The 23,108-nt window shown below is 40.6% G+C and overlaps 1 protein-coding gene across 1 annotated transcript; it reads right to left on the reverse strand.

The window, feature by feature from the left end:
• Nucleotides 1–5,711: 5,711 nt before the first annotated feature.
• Nucleotides 5,712–11,679, reverse strand: LOC149455530 (interleukin-17A-like). The gene is made up of 3 exons (XM_089685959.1): nucleotides 11,650–11,679; nucleotides 9,816–10,066; nucleotides 5,712–6,527 (listed from the first exon to the last, which is right to left on the reverse strand). Exons 1-3 carry the CDS (start codon nucleotides 11,677–11,679, stop codon nucleotides 6,293–6,295), a joined length of 516 nt encoding a protein of 171 aa, XP_089542085.1. The 3' UTR covers nucleotides 5,712–6,292.
• Nucleotides 11,680–23,108: the final 11,429 nt, after the last annotated feature.

Genomic DNA, 23,108 nt, shown 5'->3' on the forward strand with positions numbered 1-23,108 from the left:
CCTGTTGTGAGGAAATTATAGGGGGGCTATTATAGGGGGGCTAATATAAAGACAGAATAAAATGCAGGTCCTGTGCTGCTGCATTGGTGTCCATTTAAAAGTTGGTCACATTTTTTTGCAGTTCAATCCAATGTGCTGTAAAACTTCGCACCCAGCTGGCTGCGATCCTTAATAATAAAATTGAATGTAATAAATAAACAGAAAAAATAGATGTTTTACCCCCCTAGCTATATAGGTGCTAGGTTTAGATAGATTTAGTTTATGTTTTGAAAGGTAAATTAAGTTGTCACACTGTAGTCAATGTGCTTAGAATTGTTGTTAGGTAACAGCATAACTATAATCAGTGTACCCAAAGAACCCCCAGTGGGACTTGAGAAGACCACAGGCTGGTCTTCTGACTCACAGCCTGTCTGTGCTTCACTCTGATGATTTGGGATTTGGTGGATTTGTTCCCTACAGCAACTTTTTTGTGCTTCCTTGCAGACCTGTCTTATGTGCCACTTTGGTCTTTGTTCCATGGGGTTTGATATACTTCCATTCCTTGGAGAAATTAATATCTCAAATTTACCAGTCTGTTTCCTTGAGTTGTTACATCCATTACTGAGTGAAATTCTGTTTGTTCCATACATTGGCCTGCTCAAGACACGTCCGATTGGGGGGATGTTTTGGTGCCCCTTTGTCAGTCCTTGATGTCTGGTGACTTACATCTGACCACTCTTGCCCTCTTGGATGATGCACCCCGCCAGAACATGGCATTCAGCCTCTCATCTTGGAAGTCATCTACTCTTTTGTTCTGACATATGTTTTTAAAGTACTTTGTCTCTCATGCCCCCTGAGGAAGATCTAGAATGTGGAATGATCGAAACGCATTAGATTTTTTCCTTTCTGTGTGGTTTAAAATTCTTGTATTAAGAGTTCTCTTGTAAGAATACTATCAGAGCAATATTCATTTTAGAAATATTGTATTTAATATTACAATAGAAATGTGTACGTAATAAAGTAGATAAAAAAAATCTTTTTTAACCAAATGTCTCTTTCAATATATGTATGACCCTATTGCTGCATTAAAGACCCACTGGGGGTTCTTTGGGTACTTACATTCATATAGGGACGCGCAGCCAGATACTCAACCTTTTTTGTTATGAACTATAATCAGTGTTGCTGTGTTCTAATAGTTAGGTCTGCTCTGTTGTTCAGCTGCTGCCAGCCTGATAGCTCCCTCTGCCTCCAGAAAGCTTGAGACATTTCTGGATAATAGGTGAAGAGCTATGCAGATGGCAGCATGAATATTGATACAGCCTTGGCCTATCCCAGAGAGAGAGGCTGTGATGGCATGCTGGGTAACTGTATATATTCGGTGAGCACACTGAGCTCTGGGTCTTTTTTTTTACTGTATAGGATTGTTCCAGCTTGGAGGGGGCATGCTGCACTCCCAGGCAAGGCTGCTGGATCTAGGCCTGAGGTGGGTGACTTGAGGGCCTGAATACTGAGACCCGGGTTCTACTTTTGCTGACCGAGGGGCCGTCTACAGAAGATCTGGTCTAGTATCATGGAGGAAGGCAACCAGCTACTCTTGGGCCTTGTGAGTACAGACACCCTTAAAGGATCTTAACCCCCTCTGGTGCTAGGGAGTCAGCTGCGGATCTAACTAAAGAGGACACCGGCTGGTGTTCCAAAGGGCTTTGTCCATTTAATCTCCTACCTAAAAGGACTCTGCTATTGTTTGCTACTACTAGTGCTGTCCTAAAGCTAAAGTCTGCTCTTTGTTTCGACAAAGCTGTGGCGAAACAGCTTACCCGAAATTATACTTAAAGTTCTCAACTGTACATAATTCTTGTTTTTGGACTTTCCCACCTAATTCCCTTAACTCTATTCAAGTTTTACAAAAATAAAAACTACAAAAACAATACCCCTAGACTGGTCATTGGATCACTGGAGAAACATGTAAATGAGCCTATGTACCTGGCAGCGGGGCTAAGCTATTGGGGAAGACCTGGACAGTATTCCTGCGGCTCCTATGGCAGTAGCACTACATAAATAAAAAGCACCACAATGTGTATTAACAATGCACTGCAGCGCACAGTAAAAAGCATGATAATGTGTATGCTTTGGTATGAATGGGCCCAAGGCATACATATCTTTCTGCTGTAAATGTGGTTATAAAAGCAAGTGGTTAAGCCAGGCGAGGTCCAGCTATAACTTTTGGGTGACCTGAACCTTTTAGGAGGCCCTGTTTATGGATATCATTGTCTTTTTTTTTTTTCTTTGAGTAAGCCATAAAAATTTTCTTCTATTTTTTTATTTTCAAATTTGTTTAACAGCCTGTTTTTCACACCCGTTTCCCGTGCACTTCTGTCTGGTATTGTTGAGGCCCCTCTAACACCAAAACCACAGAGGTTATCTCTTTCTAGGTCTCTCACTTTTTTTTAGGCTTCCCTGACAACCAATCAGCATCTTCTCCATATGCAAATTATCAGCTGAGAGGGAAGTGACATCCCCAGATTCTACCTCATCCTTGTCAACCACATCTACTTCATCCTCACACAAGCAAGGCACAACTTTGCAGCAGAAGCTGATGATTATGGCTATTTAGGTTAGACATTGGCAGATGTACTTGTACAGTTACCGGCAGCCCTATTTTCTGCTTTTTGTGGTCATACGCCAAGCTAGTAAGCACCAAAGAAAGAGATTGGGCTGTTTCTTGAATTTCCCCTTTTTAGAAGTGCTGACTAATACCTGTAATGTCATACAATAGACATGTGGGTTAAATAACTGCTTTGCATTATAAACAAACTACAAGTCATAATTATGCTGATATTACAATATCTGCTGCAGCAAAAATATAATAATGTCTCCAAACTGCCTTCTTTTAGACTCCTTTTGTTCCTTTATCCAAATGGTCCTCTTTTGGAGGCTTTATATGGAGTCCTAGGTAGACACAAACCAACCCTTCATAAAAAAAATAGTCAAGCATGCTGGATTGCACAGGATATCCCTTTATTAAATACACACAGAAGTACTAAAAATGTATTTAGAAATGTCAGCTTGAAATGGATTATGGTGCTCTCTGACAGGTGAAAAGGACTCAATGAAAGAGCAGGATCTAAGTGAAAGCTGGTCTTCACCAAAGTTCCCTAAAGCTGGAGATGGGCCACAGACCCTAGTGGTCCCAGTTTACTTGGCTTCAGACTGTCACCAGGTCATGGCCCTTAGGATCGTCCCACCAAGGCAAACAGGAATGAAACAGCTACAGTATGGAGGCTGTTCACTAGGTGGCAGGCAGAAGAATAGTTATGTACACACAGGAGTCAAGGCAGGCAGCAAGAAAGAGAGTAGTCAGGTCTAGACTGGAATTGAAGGTAGGTGCAATCAAGAGAATAGTCAGGCTTGTTTGGATCAGCAATAGTGAGGCAATTCTATATGTATGATGTCTCTTTGCACAAGGGAAGCTACTGATAAGACACAGTACTAACCAACTAAAGTCTGAAGCTTAATTATTCTTTTGGTAAGCAAAAACTCCCAGTGTTATTTCAGGGAACTCTGGAAGTCCTGGCAGGAAGTCTGCGAGTAATATTGGAGGTCCTTGCAGAGGTTCTGTGAGTACCACAGGAAGTCCTTGCAGGGATTCTATGAGTACCATTGGGTACAGAAATTCTGTAAGTCCTGGCAGAGATTCTTAGAGCAAGATTTCTATTAAGCCCCCGTACACGCTTGCTGAATATCGGGCAGCATCGGCAGCTAGTCTGGCTTCTGTCGAATGGGTATGACCAAAAAAGGTTTTTCTCATTCAGACCTTTGACTTGACGAAAAAAAACTTACAATTTGTGCGATGCTTAAGCCCTGGCAGGGATCCTGAGAGTACAAAATGGGCATGTAACAGTTTTATGGGAGTTTTCCCAGTGATGCAGTGATCTATCCATGTCATGGGGGAGTTTTGGCAGAAACCTTGCCCTGGTTGTGGCAAAGAGAAAATACCAGCTTGGTAACTGTCAGACATCAGGCACTGAGCCCACTACACTCCTGCTTCTACAGTTGTGTTTCATGGACCCTACATCTGAGTCTTGCAAGAGTCAAGAGATCAAGGGTTTTTTGTTATTCTTTGTGCTTATGTTGAAGAGTTCTATTCACACTTCTTGTCCAAGACCAATGAAGGGAAGTAACAAGAGGTATCCTTAATGGGAACAAGGACAATAAAACTTCACACTGGGTCTAGCCCTTCTAAATTACAACAAAAAAAAGTGTTGCCCATTTTGTAGCATATCTAAACTGAAAAATAAAAATGTGATATATTGTAGCATTTCAGTGAAGTGGAGCATTCATCACTCAAAACCTTCTCTAGAAAAAATCCATTACAAACCATAACACACCTAACTATTCAGTGTTCCTGACCTTTACTATTATCCATGTGATCACATTGTTGGTGTTAGGGTTAGCACTGAGGTTAGGGTCCCCATTAATCACCATTAGAGTTGATTCTGAGTTTGGATGGCATTAGATCTAGACTTAATTTCTTGAATTTGGATATCCCAAATCAGATCTGAATTTCAGTATTATTTAGTTTTTTCTGTGGTTTGAGAAAACTTAGCCAGTGCCACCATGTTCCACCCTTCTATCTTAATGTCCGAAGTCTGATTTGTGGAGAGAGAAGCTCACTCTGCTTGCGCATATTTTTCCATTTCTCTATTTACCTTGCCACCCACAAGGCTCCTACCACCTGCCAAGCCCAGGGAGCCAGTCAGGTGTGCTGCAGTTCAATGCGCATGCCAATAGGAGGAGAGAACAGAGTGACAGACAGGTCAACAGTCTGCTGCTTCTCCTTTCAATGGATATGTTGAGTGTGGGACCCAGCACTGGATTCACAGAAATGAGAATCATATTTGATTAGCTCTTGTTGCATGTCTCTGACAACCTTCTGTAGCACTACATTCATTAAAGATCATGTTTGGCCCTTTGATGATGATGTTGGAGGCCACATTTGAGTCACCCAATTTTGAGAAGGCCACAACTGGTTTAGAATGATAGACACAAAAGAAAGCATTTAAATACTATTGTCCACCACTTTTATGTTTTACAAGATAAATTAAATAACTATTTTTATTTTATATTATGTTTTTTCAAACAGATATTGAAAGAATTGCAAATAAGTATACCAATATATTTATTTATTACAGGTACCTATATGGCACCATCAATTTTACGCAGCTATTTACATATTTATTAACATCAGTCCCTCCCCCCAAAGAGCTTACTATCTAAGGTCCCTAACTCACATTCATACATACACATACTAGGGCCAATTTTCTCAGCACAGGTGTAGGGAGAATATGCAAACTCCTGTCCGGCAGTGCTGTGGTTGGGCTTCAAACCAATGACCCTAGTGCTACTAGGTAGAAGTGCATATATAAACCATGTGCACAAGAAAATATTTGAAACACACTCACAGCAATTTACAACTAGCTTTAATAAAGTTTTAATAAAGCACACAAATATCAATAAATAACAAAAGTAATAATAATAATAATAATAATAATATTGTAACAATTACATATTAATAAATAATAGGAGTAAAATAATAATCATATAAAATTAAATAATAATAATAATACTTTAACAGCAACAGAAGGTACGGGGTACACAAAAATGCTGAATCCTTATTTGCTATCAAGATCTAAAAAATAGCAACAAATACACAATTTTTAAGGTTTGCTGCATGCAACAGAGAAAAAAAAATGTATGCCATAAAATGTTGGGTCTTACAAAAGCAAATAGGACTTTCTGTGAGCTAATGCTGCTCCTGTGCAGTCCTTATGCCTTCTAGCCATTACACATAATGCATGTAATTTCATGCATTTCAGCTCCTGGTTCCAGGATTTGATTCCTACCAAGTATTAAATAAATGGTAGAAAAGAAGCACAAAGTGACTAATTTCCCAATGTGGATCTGAAATGTCTGTTTTAGTAACCTAAAAACCCTGCTTGTATTTGACCGTTATCACCATATTTGTGTGCTTCCATCTGCTGTCCAAAATCTTAAAAGTCTTAACAGCATTCAGGGTTGAACTAAAGCAGAGTGTGGATTGGCTGAAGGGTTTTAGCATGCCCTCTATAGATGAAAAAATTTTAAGTTTTTATTTTTATTTCCTAGAACTGTTTGCAATAATCATGACATTTCAGCAAAATTATTAATTGTCTTTCAATATAGAGTAGAGCATGAAAGTCAAAAGCAATCTGAAAAGACCATGGCATTCTCAGCAGATGATCAGTAGTTGGTATACAGGGAACAGGGCAGATGCTCAGTAGTAGGTGTATCGGTAATGGACACAGGTACAGCCCACAGTGATCACTTCAGGATCCAGCGAGTAGGTATAGTCACAGTCCCTCTGCTGTCGGCGTAAAACCATAATTTCCTGCTGGATGGGATAAGAGATCAGATCTGGGTCCACATTACCTTCAGAGTCCACACAGGCAAAGGTGAGGCACTCTGCTTCTGAGATCACATATGGGAATCTATTGGCATCTGTGTTGAGCCTGAATGGAAAAAAAAAGAAATGAAAGAACCACTCCACCTAGAAGTTATATTTCAGTTATAGATGCTGGACCTCACTGCAGACCTCCATGCATTTAAAAAAAGAATACCAGGTATGGATATTTTATGCATACTTACTGGCCAATGCCCATGGAAGTTAGAAGGAACTGAAGTAGAGACCGCTACTCCAGTCATCTCTCCTAGCTCTCCTGCATTGTAAACACCGGAGGTTAGCTGCTCAGCATGGTTGCCATTCAGAGAATGCTTTGCATTTCTCAATGCAATGCTCTGATTGAATGAGCTGGAGAGGCGGGGAGGTGACTTCAAGCTGGATCAATGTAACTATGTATAAAATATCCATACCTAGCATTCATCTTTAAGTAATACAGTTTGGACCTGCTAGTAACTGGATAATGAAGTAGCAGACACAAATTGATGGTCATTCCTGTGCTATTTCCTCCTGTAAACATGTTCACAGGGTTAGACTGATAGCACTGTGCTAAAGAACTGTGCCCTAGTGCTCCCCAAAATACACAGATTCCCTTCAATAATTACCCATGATTAGCCCCTTGGCTGCCAAATAGTATAGTGTTTATTTTCTTTCATTCATGTGCTATTTCCTCCTGTAACCTTGTTCACTAGTAGAAGAATGGAGCGGTGAGGGAGCAAAGGAAAAGTGAATTTGTGCTGCTAGGGAGTGCGGTATCAAGCACACCTGCAAATACAGAAAAATACTTGTTGATCTTCCAGAAATGCACTTAGCTCTTAATTTCCTACTGTGGGCTGACAGTATTCAGCTGTAGTCTAAGATAAGAGATGAGTAAGAGACAAGACATAAGAGACACAGCTGCACCAGACTCCAAGGTCACCAATTTTAGTAAATCTACCCCATTGCATCTTATAAGTTTGGTAGTGTACCCTAACATATTGTACTTCATTTTTTCAGGACAAATAGGGCTTTAATTTGTAACAAATTTGGATACAAATGTTTTTGTTTCCTTGTTATTTGTATTGGGAATACAATGCAACATAACATTTATGTAGTTTGAGCACCCCCATATAATTTATATTGCCAAAAGTATTGGGCCAGCCCTCCAAATCATTGGATTCAGATGTTCCAATCACCTTCATCACCACAGGTGTACAAAATCAAGCACCTAGGCACGCAGACTGCTTCTACAAACATTTGTGAAAGAATGGGTCGCTCTCAGGAGCTCAGTAAATTCAAGCGTGGTACCGTGATAGGTTGTCACCTGTGCAATAAGTCCATTTGTGAAATTTCCTTGCTACTAAATATTCCACAGTCAACTGTTAGTGGTATTATAACAAAATAGAAGCAACTGGTAACAACAGCAACTCAGCCACGAAGTTGTAGCCCACGTAAAATGACAGAGCGGGGTCAATGCAAGCTGAAGCGTACAGTACACAGAAGTTGCCAACTGACTGCAGAGTCAATAGCTAAAGACCTCCAATCATCACGTGGCCTTCTGATTAACACAACAACAGTGCATAGAGAGCTTTATGGAATGTGTTTCCATGGCCAAGCAGTTGCATCCAAGCCTTACATCACCAAGTGAAATGCAAAGCATCGGATGCCGTGGTGTAAAGCACGCCACCACTGGACTCTAGAGCAGTGGAGATGTGTTCTCTGAAGTGACCAATCATGCTTCTCTGTCTGGCAATCCGATGGACATGTCTGGGTTTGGTGGTTGCCAGGAGAACAGGACTTGTCTGATTGCATTGTGCCAAGTGTAACGTTTGGTGGAAGGGAGAATATGGTGAGGGGTTGTTTTTCAGGGATTGGGCTTGGCCCCTTAGTTATAGGGAAGGGAACTTTAAGGCATCAGCATACCAAGTCCTTTTAGACAATTTCATGCTCTCAACTTTGTGGGAAGAGTTTGGGGATGGCCCCTTCCTGTTCCAACATGACTGCGCACCAGTGCACAAAGCAAGGTCCATAGAGACATGGATGAGCAAGTTTGGAGTGGAGAAACTTAACTAGCCTGCACAGAGTTCTGACCTCAACCCGATAGAACACCTTTGGGATGAATTAGTTGAGAATTTGAGCCAGGCCTTCTCTTCCGACATCAGTGCCTGACCTCACAAACGCGCTTCTGGGAGAATGGTCAAACATTCCCATAGACACACTCCTAAACATTGTGGACAGACTTCCCAGAAGAGTTGAAGCTGTTATGGCTGCAAAGGGCGGGCCAACTCAATATTGAACCCTACGGTCTAAGACTGGGATGCCATTAAAGTTCATGTGCGTGGAAAGGCAGGCATACCAATACTTTTGGCAATATAGTGTATTTACCCTAAAACATAATGAAAAATTCTGCTGATTAAAATGATGTCACATTAGTGTAAAGTCTAATGTAACATAGTGGAATGGTAAAGTTCAAAGGCATTTTATTCCTCTTAAAATACTACACTACGCTACAGGCAGGAGAAAAAACAATTTACATACATTTTTAGTATAACATTGAGATAAGATCAAGTTGGGTTTGACGAGGTCAGAAATGAGCATGATTGTGACTTTTTTACAGGTTTGAGTTTGTTAAAAATTTTAATAAATTTGCTTTCACTTAAATGAGCATTTGGTGCTTGCGCAGTGAATGCAAATGTCATCAAGATTGTCTAATGTAATTTTTTGCGACCTGGGGAGGTACTAATTTTATTCATTTTTAAAATATATGCATCCTAAAAATAAATAGAAATATTCTGCGTGCGTGTGTATTTTTTCTGTTTTTTTTTTTTAGTCTATTTTCTTCATTGGAGGACTGGATCCAGTCAGAGAAGACCAGATCCTGACTTCCATACAGTTTCAGTCCTGATCTCACTACACCCCTAATACAACACGGAAGAGCTGTGTTTACATTCAGTTGTGCAGTGCGTTCCAAGGAGTGATTGGTTGAAGCATCGGAAGTCCAGGTCCCGTGGTGTTTTTGACAGCCAGAAGCTGCAGTGCTTTTGCCATTTTAAAATGGAAGCTGGGACTCAAGTGGTTGAGAAAATAATTTTTATCAAATTTTCTGTGTTGCTGTTGGAGAGTTCCCCTCACTTCCTGTCTGGTAAATGTTGTCAACAGGACAGGAAATAAGGGGAAATCTCTCTAATGGAACCCCAGATAGCAGTAAAACACCTGAGAGGGGTTCTAATCTTTCCCAAATCTGTACAAAATTAAGGACAAATGTTTTGTTATACTTACTCCTTAATGTACAGCTTTCTATGCTTGCATATTTAAACCAATATCCTGAGTATTATAATCAGATGTTCTCAGAAACCTCTACCTGTATTCCCATGGTGATAGAGAGCGACTGTTAGCATCCACAACCTCCATCAGACTATCCAGATATTGGCTGTCAACTACATTGATATCCACAGTAGCGCTGGTTTGAAGACGCCGACTCCTCCTTCCCACACATCTCTCTCTGGACTCTGGAGGGAGGTCGTCTTCTCTGGGCCCATCCTGGGAACCCATGGGTGACATGTACCCCTCTTGTGGGAATGCCGACGAGCAGACAGACACCAGGACTGCAACCTATGCAAAAAGAAAATAAAATTTGCTGTAACATTTCTATGGCCTAAACAAGACAAATTCCAGACAAAATGTGAAATGTGAAAGAGGGTTAGATCCTCTCCAAAAATGTGTTCATTGTAGGAACCAAAAACATCACACATGAAAGAAAAGTGAAAACAGTGACTGGGTAAATTTTTATATCACATATGAATACTAATAAAAACTAGTTATCTTGGACCTAACCCTGATTGGCTTAAACACTTTCTATTAACCTCTACCAACTCCTACACCAGCTATTCTCAACCAGGTTCCCTGGAAACCCTAGAGTTGTTCCAGAGTTGCTAGGGGTTCCTTGAGCTGTATCTGACTGAGCTCCCATCTGATGGTACCTGCCAAGTTCTAGGGCCAACACCAGAAGAGAAAGTGGCATTACACCAATTACCTTCTTTGATATAGGATAGGGTGGCACCCTATGTAAGGTGCTTTCTTCCTACTGACTACCAATGTAAGGGGCATGGTTCCAAATGACCACAAATTAATTACTTTTAGCAAGGTTCCCTCAGACCTGAACATTATTTCAAGGGTTTATCTGGGGTAAAAGACTGAAAGAGATTGCTCTACACAGTTAAAACAAAGCTAAAGTCAGTTTTTAGGAAATACTGATATGTAGACTTTTTTATGACTGTAGAGACTCTGTATGTCTCTTTTGTGATACATTCTTCTATCTGCCTATCAGCATTTTTTTTTCTAAGTGTACATTGAGCTGTGGATGAGCAATTCAGTGTATAATCTTGGCACAAGTTTGTGGCACCCTTTGCACATCTGCAGGGGTTTTGTCATCCTGGCCTGGTCAATCAGGACAACCAAAGACTCCAAACCAAGATGAAGACCTGACAATGACAGAAGCACTTGGGACAGAACGACAACGGGCTGTCACTTCACTGCGAAGGGCACTATTCAAGTTACGTCTGCCATGCTGAGCATACTTGGACATTACGGCAAAAATGCTCTGGGGGCCCAAAATTTATAAGCGGTTTAGTTTCACTTGAAATCCTAATTACCGGCAGGTATTAAAGGATGCAGATGAATACATCTCTGTTTTAAACCTAACAGAATTACAGTGGACACGTGTAGTATGCCCTGTCCTTTGTCCTTCCACCTCTCTGCTGCTCACCCTCCTCACACTTGCCAGCAATTCCTGACTATCAAAATGACAGCTGGGAGTTGTGCACATGTAGCAGCTGTATAAGCTCCTGCTGATTTTTATTAAACAATACTAATCAATGTAAAAAAGTTTTGTTAGTTGTTATTATCTATGGGTTGGATAAAAAATATTTTTTTTGCCGGGCAATGTAAAAGTAGAAATGTAAAACTTTCTGTGGTCTATAGGTGATGTGGAGGTATGGGAGCTCAACTGAATGTCTTTTTTTTAAAAACCCTTGATTCTGCCTTCCCCATTGATGCCACTGCATTTCTTGCAATGGTGTAATTTTGTCAAAGTGGATACGTGCAATTTTGCTCACCCTTATTGGTCAGCATAAGCACCAGCCGTGTTTGTGGAGGTTTTCAGAAAGTAGCAGCACACAGAGAATAAGATAACTTACGGAGATGAGGACGGAACCTGTGATCGCCATTCTGCTGTCTTTGAAGAGCGTTGTCTATGTTATCAGAGATCTGGAGGTTTTCTTGGTCTTCAATGCCAGGTATCTGCCCTATATATACCAGATGTATGTCCAGCTGTGGTTTCCATCTAATTTTAATCAACATCTTGAAAAGTTTGTAAAAGTTCCTGGAGTTTGGCCTCTGAACTGCTCTGGTCTTTCTGAACTGTCTGAGTGACAATTGTATTTTGTCCTGTAACTACGTTTTTAGAGATGACCTAACTGCTTTGTGTACTTCCCCAATTACCTACATGTATCATCTCTTATTTTATCTCTGTTGGACTGTGGTGTCTTATCTGTGCAAATTACTGATAGTAATGTTTGCTTTTAAAGGAACCACTTCCCAAAGTCGCTGAGAGACTTCTTATTGTGCAAATACTGTCTTAATGAACTGTTGGCTTTAATAGCTACCTAAAGAGGAGCTTCAGTCTCCCCCCAAAAAATTAAAACTCAGCAGCTACAAATACTGTAGCTGCTAACTTTCAATATAGGGCCACTTACCTGTCCAGGCATAAAGCAATGTCCTCATCTGAGCCGATTCTTCAGTCGGCTTTGGGTGCATGAGTCGGCCTGTAAGGGAAACTGGTAGTGAAGACTTGCGACTTCACAGTTGGTTTCCTATTGCGCATGCATGAGCCACACTGTGTATTCCCCAGAGGGCTCTGGGGGAAGTTGGAGGCACCGTTGAGATCTTATCCAAAAGTGGGAGCAGGTACCTGACAAAACCAGGAACCTGCTCCCTTCACCCCCAAAAAAAGTGCCAAATGTGGCAGTGGATGGGGGGTAAGATGCTAAAGAGCGAAACTTCCCCTTTTGGGTGGAGTTTCGCTAAAAGGGCCAGGCTTTTTCTGGCACTTTTTGTTTACATGTAACAATCAGTTTTTTTTGCTAGAAAATTACTTAGAACCCCCAAACATTATATATATATATTTAAAGCAGGGGCCCTAGAGAAAAAATTGGTGGATTTTGCAATTTTTTTTATGTCACACTGTAATAGCAGTGGTTTTTTCGAACAGAATTTAAAAAAAAATTATGTAAACATCCTTGTAACAGTAATAGGCACATGACGGGTACTGTTCATGGATGGATATGGGGTTTGTAAGACCCCAAGATCTGTGTTTTCGAATGCTTTTGAGTTTTTAGGAATGTTGACATCTGGGTAAGCGGAAATGATGACAGGTCCTCATTTCAGGGTTACCATAGCTGAGAGCTGATCAAAGCCGATTCTGACTTTGTTTGGCTCTCCAACCAGCTGGCAGACATGCTGGCTGGTCACTTGGGTCTCCAGGTGGAACGGGATATTCGAGCAAGCGACCGGCGGGAGGGGAGGACACCCCCTCCCACTGCTTTTAATATCAATTGGATGGCTAGTTAGCCACTTCGATTGCTATTACAAGTGAGCCAACCGCCAGCTTTAAAAAACAGTACCTGGGTGATGCCTGCAGCTGCCGGTATTGCCCCGGTACAACCACTTGAAGATTGGTGATGAAAAGTGGATATTATGAGTCAATGCCCAGAACAAAACATTACTTAGGCCAGCCATAGACTGTTTTAATCTCGCACAGTTCACCAGGGACCAGCCGGGATTCGAACCATGTATGGGAAGACTGAATGTACCCAAGTTGATTTATCAATCAACTTGGGTACAACCAGCCTTTCAGATTTTACATGCAATTATTGCTGGTTGATATTATAACTACTAGCAGTGACCACTGTGTTCTCCTGGCCCGGACGGCTTCCCTTGCCCCTGCCACACAATGGCTCTGACTGTGTTGATTGGGATCTCGAGAGAGAAAACCGCTCCATATATGGCCGGCTTTAATTTTGTGATCTCATACTTGTTTTTAGGCCAGTGACTAAGGCTTACCATACAAGTATAGAAACCTAACAAATTCCTCCATCCACACTAAATCTCGCACTTGGATACATTTTGCATTGTGGAAGCTGTATTCTGACAGCCAATGCATGCATTGTTTGTGCAACAATTTTCCACCCAGGTCCATTTTTCAATAGAAAGATGTCAAGCAGTGTCGTGCCGATAGGGCCTCACACTGATCGAATTTCAGGCAGTTTACCAGGAACTGAAGTAAATAGGTTCACTGTTTGACCAAGTTAAAGGTATTGAATCTAGTTGGTTTGAAGACGTCAGCAATAACAGACCAGTTCTTTTCTTAATCTGACCATACACAATACAATCTGATTGTATAATTTTCTTTAGATCTACCATCAATATAGAGAAGGGCCTGTTTGAGTTGATACAAATTTAATGGACTGTTTAAGTTTGTCCTCATAGTACATTGTTTTTCTAAATATAAAGTAGATTTTATAGAAATGTAATAAACATGTGCATGAAATATAGTGATCCCTAAACTGTGACCAAGGATGATATTGGGTTTGGTTCCAAATAACGTCTGACTTAACCCAGAAAGAAACCAATCAGGTTTGGCTGGGGCATGTACAAAAAAAGAGGGGGGGTGCTTGTGATTTCATGTAATTCGTGCCACAAACATTCCTGCCCCACTCTGTGTATGTACAGTTGCAGTGTGTGGAATGGAACTAACAACTTTATTATAGGTTTAAGGCATCCCCCAAGCATAATTTTTAAAGAAGTTGTATATTTGTAATTTTGCCCTTTAAGCTTCATTAAAAGGTCCGCTCCCCTTGATCAGTAATTTTTTTTTTTTTGCATTGGTAGATTAATGGCAGCGCTCAGCTACCCATGCCCTTTTTTTATAAAAACCTTGCAAACTGGTCTTCAAAAAGGGCAACAAAATACAACATTCAGCTCCTATAGATTTCAATGGGGCTCAGACGCTATTTTCAAGATTTGCGATTCAGTGAACGCTCAGTGAACTGAACTATGGTTGGTTTGCTCATCTCTCAACCTCTTTCTCATAGTTTTAAATAATGTAGTTAATCTAATGTGCAGAAATGAGTTAATTTCTTTAAATCGTAAAAGAAACTATGTCCCATTAATTTCAAAAACTTTCTCTGGCCTTTCAGTGATTGGTGGATGTTTTGGGGAGGAAATCATTACATACAACAAACCATTTCTGGGCTATCATGACTTTGCAGGTGGAGAAAACACTCGATCAGCTAATCCATGGCATGCATGTTTGGGTGGATCAGAGTTGGGTTCCCCCACAGTTTCTTTGTTGGATTTACCTACTAATATGAGGAGGCATCTGTTTTTCGTGGTGCTTTTTGGAAGCTGGGATGCTGTCCCATTTGTATGCAGGTTTCTAGTCTATGTGATTTTATTGCCCTGCAGTCTGAGATCAAGAGGCTGTCTAAGCCAATTTGTAATGTTGAGCTGCCCTGCAAAAAGCCACCTCTTCCTCAAAGACTGCACAGGAAAAGGGTAATGTGGGCAACTGCTGGGTCACGAAGAGTGAGGCCTGTGGATCATAAACATGTATCTTTTGGTGTGACACTGCACAACTCCTATAGTATTCTTTTTGAGCTAGAAGCAGATACAAAGGATTAAAAGTAGCTGATTGTGAGCATAGGAAGGAGGACCCTGAGAAAAAAATAGCTTTGCCAAAAGTAACTGTTTTATCTGAGTTTTCATTCCAGGCAAGTGTGGAAAAGGCTCCTAAAAGGAGAAGCCATTTTCTTGTTGGTGATTCAATTGTAAGAGGTTTTTCTTTAGGAAATCATGTGGAAGTGTCAAAGAAAGTTAAATGTTTACCTGGTGCTTCTGTTAAGAGAGATAAAAGGCGTATTTTAAAAATTGTCAAAAAAACTAGTGAAGAGTGCAATGTTGATGATGTCATGCACCCTGGCACAAATTATTTGTCCCAGAATGATGTGTGTTCTGTACAGAAGGATTTAGGACAGGATCTTCAACAGTTAGGGTGTACTGTTACATTGTCGGAGGTCTTACCTGTGCATAATGGACAACTAGAGGAAGACTCTGTATAGCAGAGTTCAATGTTTGGTTAAAGCATTGGTGCAAAGCTGAAGGTTTTGGTTATGTTAGTCATGACATACTGCAACTCCTTCCTCACCGGCCTACCCCAAAGCTGGCTCTCCCCGCTTCAGACCATCCTGAACTCAGCGGCTAGACTCATCCACCTCACCAACCGCTCCACCTCTGCCACCTCCCTCTGCCTATCCCTCCACTGGCTCCCTATCGCCCAACGCATCAAATTCAAACTACTCACTCTGACCTACAAAGCCGTTCACAACACTGCCCCTAACAACCTATCCAACCTGATTCCCAAGTACCACCCTACCCATACCCTTCGCTCCTCACAGGACCTCCTTCTATCTTGCTCCCTGGTCTCCTCCTCCCACGCACGTCTGCAAGACTTCTCCAGGTCCTCCCCCATCCTCTGGAACTCACTACCCCAATCCATCAGACTGTCACCTTCCCTCCTCACCTTCAGGCGCTCCCTGAAAACCCACCTCTTCAGGGAAGCCTACCCCACCCTCACCTAACAGCCGTTCTCCTTCATTCCTCCTACCACTCCATCCCCCACAGCCACTTCCTCCTGTACCACTACCCCCTTCCTCCTAGATTGTAAGCTCGAAAGAGTAGGGCCCTCTAACCCCTTGTGTGCTGTTTGTAGTTGCTGTACTGTTTCATGTATTGTCCCCCCCCTCTATTGTACAGTGCTGAGCAAACACTTTGGCGCTATATAAACTCGATGTAATAATAATAATAATGATGCTATCAGGTGGTCTGATATTGAGCTGTACAAAAGAAATGGTCTGCATCCCTCACACAAGGACACTGAGCTTCTGCCATTACTAGTATAGTGTTTATACGGATCAATATATTTATCACAAATGGAACTATACTAGTGCCTGCTTTGTATAGTGTCCCCAAAAATGCAGTTAGCAGGTTCAGCCCCGTTCTCTGCCAGCACAAGCCTCTAGCCCCTCCGCTGTTTTTCATGGAAGATTTGTATCGATTGTGGGACAAAGCAATTTATATGCACAACAATACATTGCTGCCCACCCAAGTTCAGCTTTTGACAGACAATTCGCATGGAAACCTAACACAGTTTCTGACTTTAAAACGTTTTTGGGCCTAACCCTCAACATGGACATAACAAAAAAAGAATGAATTGCGGTCATATTGGTTCACAGATCCAATTCATCATATGCCCATGTTCTCTGCTGTTACATATATGCCCAACATATATAATATTTGGAGGTTCAAAGTAATTTTTTAGCAAAAAAAAACAGTTTTTTCAAGTAAACAAAAGGTGTCAGAAAAGGCTTGGTCTTCAAGTGGTTAGAAGAGTGAGTGATGGCTGGCATAAGCTTCTAATGTTGGCCCTGAAATGCCAGGATAGTTGAAACACCCCCCCAAATGACCTCTTTTTGGAAAGTAGGCAATCCAATGTATTTGCTAAGAGGCATGGTGAGTATTTGGCACATCTCATTTGTTGCCACAAGTTTTTGGAAAACGAGAAAAGAAAAGAAAAATTTATTTTTTCTTTTCTTTTATTCTTTTTCAAAACCCTGTGACAAAAATGATATCTGCAAAATACTCACCATGCCTCTTATAAAATTCCTTGGGGTGTCTACTTTTCAAAAAAGGGTAATTTGGGGGAATGTTTGTACTATCCTGGCATTTCAGGGCATCAGAATCTGTGATAGGTAGTGAGGAAGTGATATGAGGAAATAATCCCTTTGAAAGCTTGCAGATGGTCATTGGATTTTGGGGGCCTGTATGTGATTAGGCTGCAAAAAAGTCTCTCACATGTGGTATCCCCATACTAGGGAGAAGTTGCAGAATGTGTTTTGGGGTGTAATTCCACATATAGTCATGGCATGCATGAGCAATATATAATTTAACTGACAACTTTGTGTAAAAATTTTTATTTTGTAATTTTCCAAAAATTTGTGGCAAAAATAAAATGTTCCCTGGACTCAACCTGCCTCTCAGTAAATTCCTTAGGGTGTCTACTTTCCAAAAAAGGGGTCATTTGGGTCCATACTGTCCTGGCATTTTAGCACCTCAAGAAATGTGATAGGCAGTCAGAAAGTAAAAGCTACGTAAATTCCAATAGATTTTAGACGCCATAACTTTTGTACAAACCCATTAATTTACATGTATTGGGATTTTTTTTTACCAAAGAAATGTAGCAGAATACATTTTGGCCTAAATGTAAGACTAAGTTTGAATTTACTATATATTTTTTCCACCGGAAGTAAAACATATTGTTTTTTTTCAAAATTTTCAGTCTTTTTTCATTTATATCACAAAAAATAAATAATCCATTGATGATAAAATACCACCAAAAGAAAGCTCTATTTGTGTGAAAAAAAGGACATAAATTTTGTTTGGGTACAGCATTGCATGACCGCAGGATTACCAGTTGAAATAGCGCAGTGCCAAATAGCAAAAAATGGCCTGGTCATTAAGGGGGGAAATCTTCCGGAGGGCAAGTGGTTAAACTAACTGGAGGAAAATTCAAAACTAATCTCAGAAAGTACTATTTTACTCAGAGTAGCTGATATAAATAAACTTCCAGCAGAGGTAGTGAGCCAGTCAACAGTAAGCCCCAGTTCACATATGTGCGGGCCGCGTTTTGCGCAGGCACGAGAGCCCATTCATTTGAATGGACTCCCATGCCCCTGACATGCAGAGAAGAAGTCCTTGCACTTTTGAAAACGCAGCCCGCATGGGAACCTCGGTTCACAGTATGGTTGCTTTTTCCAGTGCGGGTGGCGTGCCATTAGAACTAATGGCACCCACCCATGAGTCCGCATTTCTCTGTGTGGGATCCTCAGCAGCACCACCCGCACAAAAGTGAACCTAGTCTAAATAGCTTCAAACATGCTTGGGACTAACATAGATCTTTTACAATAAAAGTTAACAAAAAACAAACAGACAAAACAAAAAAACCAAAGAAACCAAAAACAAACCTTCCCCCAAAAAACAAAAAAAAATGGGCAGATTCGATAGACCACTCGTTTTTTTTTTGCCGTCGCCTCTCTATGTTTCTATGTGTGAATGCCAGTTCCAGCAAAATGATAAGCTCATCTCTAAGTATCTGACCTTGAGCAAGCATGCAGGACAGGAGGTCAGAGTATTTAATGACTCACTAAGTAGTAAAACTATGCAGGTCTCCAAGCCTAGGTCTTGTTTGTAAGAATATCAAAAATTTGCAGCTGTGTAACTGATGTCTGATTTATCACTGTATGATGTCACTTTATTGCCTGACTCTGATAAGGAAGATTGTTGCTGTAGTGTGTCCAGCAATTTTACCTGCCGAGTTAATTAGTAACGAGGGGATCCCCTAACAGAAGCTAATGTACAGTTTATTAGTAAGTGGATAAAGGCCAAAAAATTTATAAAAGCGAGACTTGTGCTATAGAAACTAGATATGAGGTTATATGTGTTTCTGGATGACCAAGACTGAGCGAAGGACTGTCTCTAGGATCAAAAATTTCCCAACCAATATCAATGGCTGACAAACAGAATGAGGATAGTAAGAAGATTTGTATGTTTGTGCCTTTGAACAAGAATTAATAAAAAAGATGAAATAAAAATGATTTCAGTTTTCATGAGAAATATTGATCATAACATTTTTCCATTCACATAGCTTCCAACTGTGCCCCAATTGGAGAGACTGTCACTTTTTAGGAACCAAGTTTCTCTGTCCCTTTTTCTCTTTAGTTGTCCATCTTTGTGATCTGAGGTGCAGATCTCTATTAAAAAAATATACTAACTACTTAGAGTGTTATACTATAATACATTTTTCCAACCTCTACATTATTGCATTCGTTATTTTGAAAGTCTAGTAGTAAAAAATTGCCTATGGATTTAACCAATGCTGTAATTAATTAGTGGTCCATGTAGATGGGTCGAACTGGGATGTGCTTTTTCCCTTCATACTTTAAACTGAAAGGTGTCCCTCTTCCTCATATCAGGAGGTATGCATTCACTGTCAACATATGTGCATGGCCATATTTGTAGTAAGTAGAAATGAGTTGAGTGATAATGAAATTGCAGGGAAATTCCATATTCTGCTGTTGGTTAAATGTTGCAGAAGCTCCAAATGTAATTTGTTGAACTGCTTAAGCAATATATGTTTTTGACAAAATCTTTTCTTTAGAGGGTAGTTTTTCTAGGGGGGGAGTTGTATTTATTTTATAGTATACTTTGTATTTGTGTATTTGAGTGGAACTTTGTTAATGTACTGTTATTTATTTATTTTTTTACATTTGTTTTCATTGTAAAAAAAACCCCATAAAATAAGTAAAATGGGAGGCCAATTTTTGTCACAAGAACAGTTAAAAACCCCCCATAAAATAATAAGTCAAATGGGGGGCCACTTTTTGTCACAAGAACAGCTCCAGGATAGTTGAAATAAGTTGCTGTAACCCTCAGAGGTTTTTTTTTTAATATGGTGACCCAGGAGTTTATTTCAAATTGCAGCTTTGGTTGCAATACTCACTTCCACTCTGGAGCAGTCTCTCACAGGACATTGAGGACATTCTGTGAGTGCAGTGAAATGTAGGACTGGCCCCTTAGGGGACATCGCTGTGCACTCTGATACAGTATAATGATGCAGAGAGCAGTGCTAGCAACATAATACATCATTGAAAACAGATGAACACAGAAGTTCAGAAAGGAAAAACAATTCTTCACATCACACGCTGAAAATCATATCCTGCACTTTATACCCTGGAAAAGGCACCTGGCAATGCAAAAAAAAAAAACAAACACTCCCTTGGAAGTAAGACATAGAGGAGATTGGATCTGGGCTTTAAAAACACCAAAAACCTTAATTTTGTTTTTTACATTTGCAAAAATTACAGAATTTCACAAAAATCTGATTTTCACCAAAAGTCTTGGAAATCACGGTTCTATTTTCTTTACATTGTGGATGAAAACAGTGCACTCTAAAGTGGATATAGCCTACTGTTTATAGAGAAGTTGGAACAAAACAAAAGTAGACAAAAAGAAGGACTTTACTGTGCCAATCACAGCCTCACAAAAGGAAGACACAAACCCTGATAAAATCAATAAACTTTATTAGACAGTGTGATTAATATTACATAAAATCATAGTGGACACACTATTGCATAAAAAGTGCCCCATATAGAGTGAGCCCTATTATGTCCTCTAATGGATATATAATATAGAGATTAAGAAGATATCATCCTTGTAAATATTCAAATGTCTGGAAGGTGATGGAGGACACTTTGCAGGCAATACAGGAAACTGACGCGTTTCAGCATACATTTGCTTCTTCAGGGCACCTTATAATTCCAAAGGGGTGAATTGCAGTTATTATACATTAAAGACTTCAAAAGATTGCTATATACTCTTAAAGCATGCATAACTTGCAAAACAGGGGTTGCATACTCACAGTGTACACCTTATATTAACACTGGTGTACTATTGCGTCAACGCAGAAAGTCTACAGTCCCAGCAGGACATGAGAAAGACACAGCAAAGAAGTGGGTAGTAGAATTGAGAGCCACTGTGGCAGCAGGGTAGCTGGCAGATCAAAAAATAAATAAATAAATATATATATTTGGCAAGCTCAGGGGTGGCAGCCCTGGATGTCACTGCTATCCCTAACAGCCAGGAGGGGAGACCATCTGGGAGGGGTGGTGAGGGTAGTGCAGGAAGGCCTAGACAGTTGGTGGTAAAAGGGGATTCTATAATCTGAAGGACTGATAGAATAATTTGTTGCCAGGATAGCCTCAACCGAATGGTTTGCTGTCTCCCCGGTGCCAGGGTTCGGCATGTGGTGGACCGGGTGGGGGGGAAGGCTAAGACAGGTGATAAGAAGGTTCCCATATTACAAACAACTAATCGAATATTCCTGGATATGTTCTCTTTCAGAGAGACAGGGTAAATAAGAAAGGTGGTGGTGTCTGTCTTTATGTGAGAAGTGATCTCAGAGGGAGTGTGAAAAAGGACCTAGTTGATGGAGAGTGTGATGAGGATAAAGCATTATGGGTGGAACTGCACACAGGGGCGTGTGCTAAAAATCATTGGAGTTTGTTATAGGCCACCCAGTGTTAATGAGGAGGTGGAGACTCCTTGCACAGATCGAAAGGGCTTTAACTACCTGGAAATTGACTGGAGTAATGGTACTGCAGGAACAGTTAAAGGGCAAAAATGTATAAACCTACTACAGGACAATTTTATGGTACAGGTCATAGTAGCCCCAACAAGGAATGATGCTCTGCACATGGGCCAAATAAAAGTGTTCAACTTTAAGAGAGCTAATTTTCCAAGGCTGAGAGCTGCTCTCCAAGACTGAGACTGGGAGGGAATATTGGCATCAATGAACACAACACAGAAATGGGAGTTCTTCAAAAAGACTGTATGTGACCACATTGCAAAATATATTCCCATGGGCAACAAATATAAAAGGCTAAAAATCAAACCTATGTGGCTTATGGCCAAAGTTAATCACTTTCCCTCTGCCCTATAGCAGAAGTACTGCTGCAGGGCAGCAAGGACGCGCAAAATCATGTGTATATATACGTGATTTTGCATTTGCAGATAGGGGCGAGCGAGAGCCTTGGCTGTCAACCACCGGGTCCCGGACGGTGATTGCTTGCCAGCACCCGTTGATCACTGAGTATTACTGATGGCGGGAAAGAACTGTATGTAAACAATACAGTTCTCTCCCCTGTCAGCTCCAGCACACTGCATAGCAGAGCCATACAAAGCAGTGTGCTTACAGTTGAAAGCACAGACACAGCTTACTGTGAAACAGCACACAGTTAACCCTTTGATTGCCCCACATGTTAACCCCTTCCTTCCCAGTGTCATTGGTACAGTGTCAGTGCTTTTTTATTAGCACTGATCACTGTATTGGTGTCACTGGGGATGTCAGTGACACCAAATCAGATCCCCCCAGTGTCAGAATGCCAGTCCTGCTATTATTAGCTGATTGCCGACATTACTAGTAAAATTAAATTTACACATATTGGTATTTTTTTTCGTGGGAAAAAAGGATGTGAAAATCAAATTTGGGTGCAGTGATGCATGACTGCGCAATTGTCAGTTAAAGTAACATGGCGCCGTAATGCAAAGCATGGCCTGATCAGGAAGGGGGTAAATTCCCTGGAGGGCAAGTGGTTAAAAAAGCTATAAATAATAAGAAAAGAGCTTTTATTAAATATAAAAATGAAGGAACGCTATAATCGTTTAAACTTTACAAAGAATATAACAGAATATGTAAAAAGGAAATCAAGGCTGCGAAAATTGAAAATTAATGACAGATTGCAAAAGATAGCAGGACAAACCCCAAAAAATTCTTCATTGTTTCTCATTTTTTGGGAGTCTTTAATGACTGGCATAGTACCACTGGATTGGCGTAAGGCCAATGTGGTGCCTATATTTAAAAAGGGATCAAAATCTTTACCAAGTAATTATAGACCTGTTAGTTCAACTTCTATAGTTGGAAAGA

The sequence above is a fragment of the Staurois parvus genome, unplaced genomic scaffold (genome assembly GCF_062004578.1).
Source record: "Staurois parvus isolate SC_StPar_1 unplaced genomic scaffold, SC_StPar_1.0 ptg000390l, whole genome shotgun sequence".
Lineage (NCBI taxonomy): Eukaryota > Metazoa > Chordata > Amphibia > Anura > Ranidae > Staurois > Staurois parvus.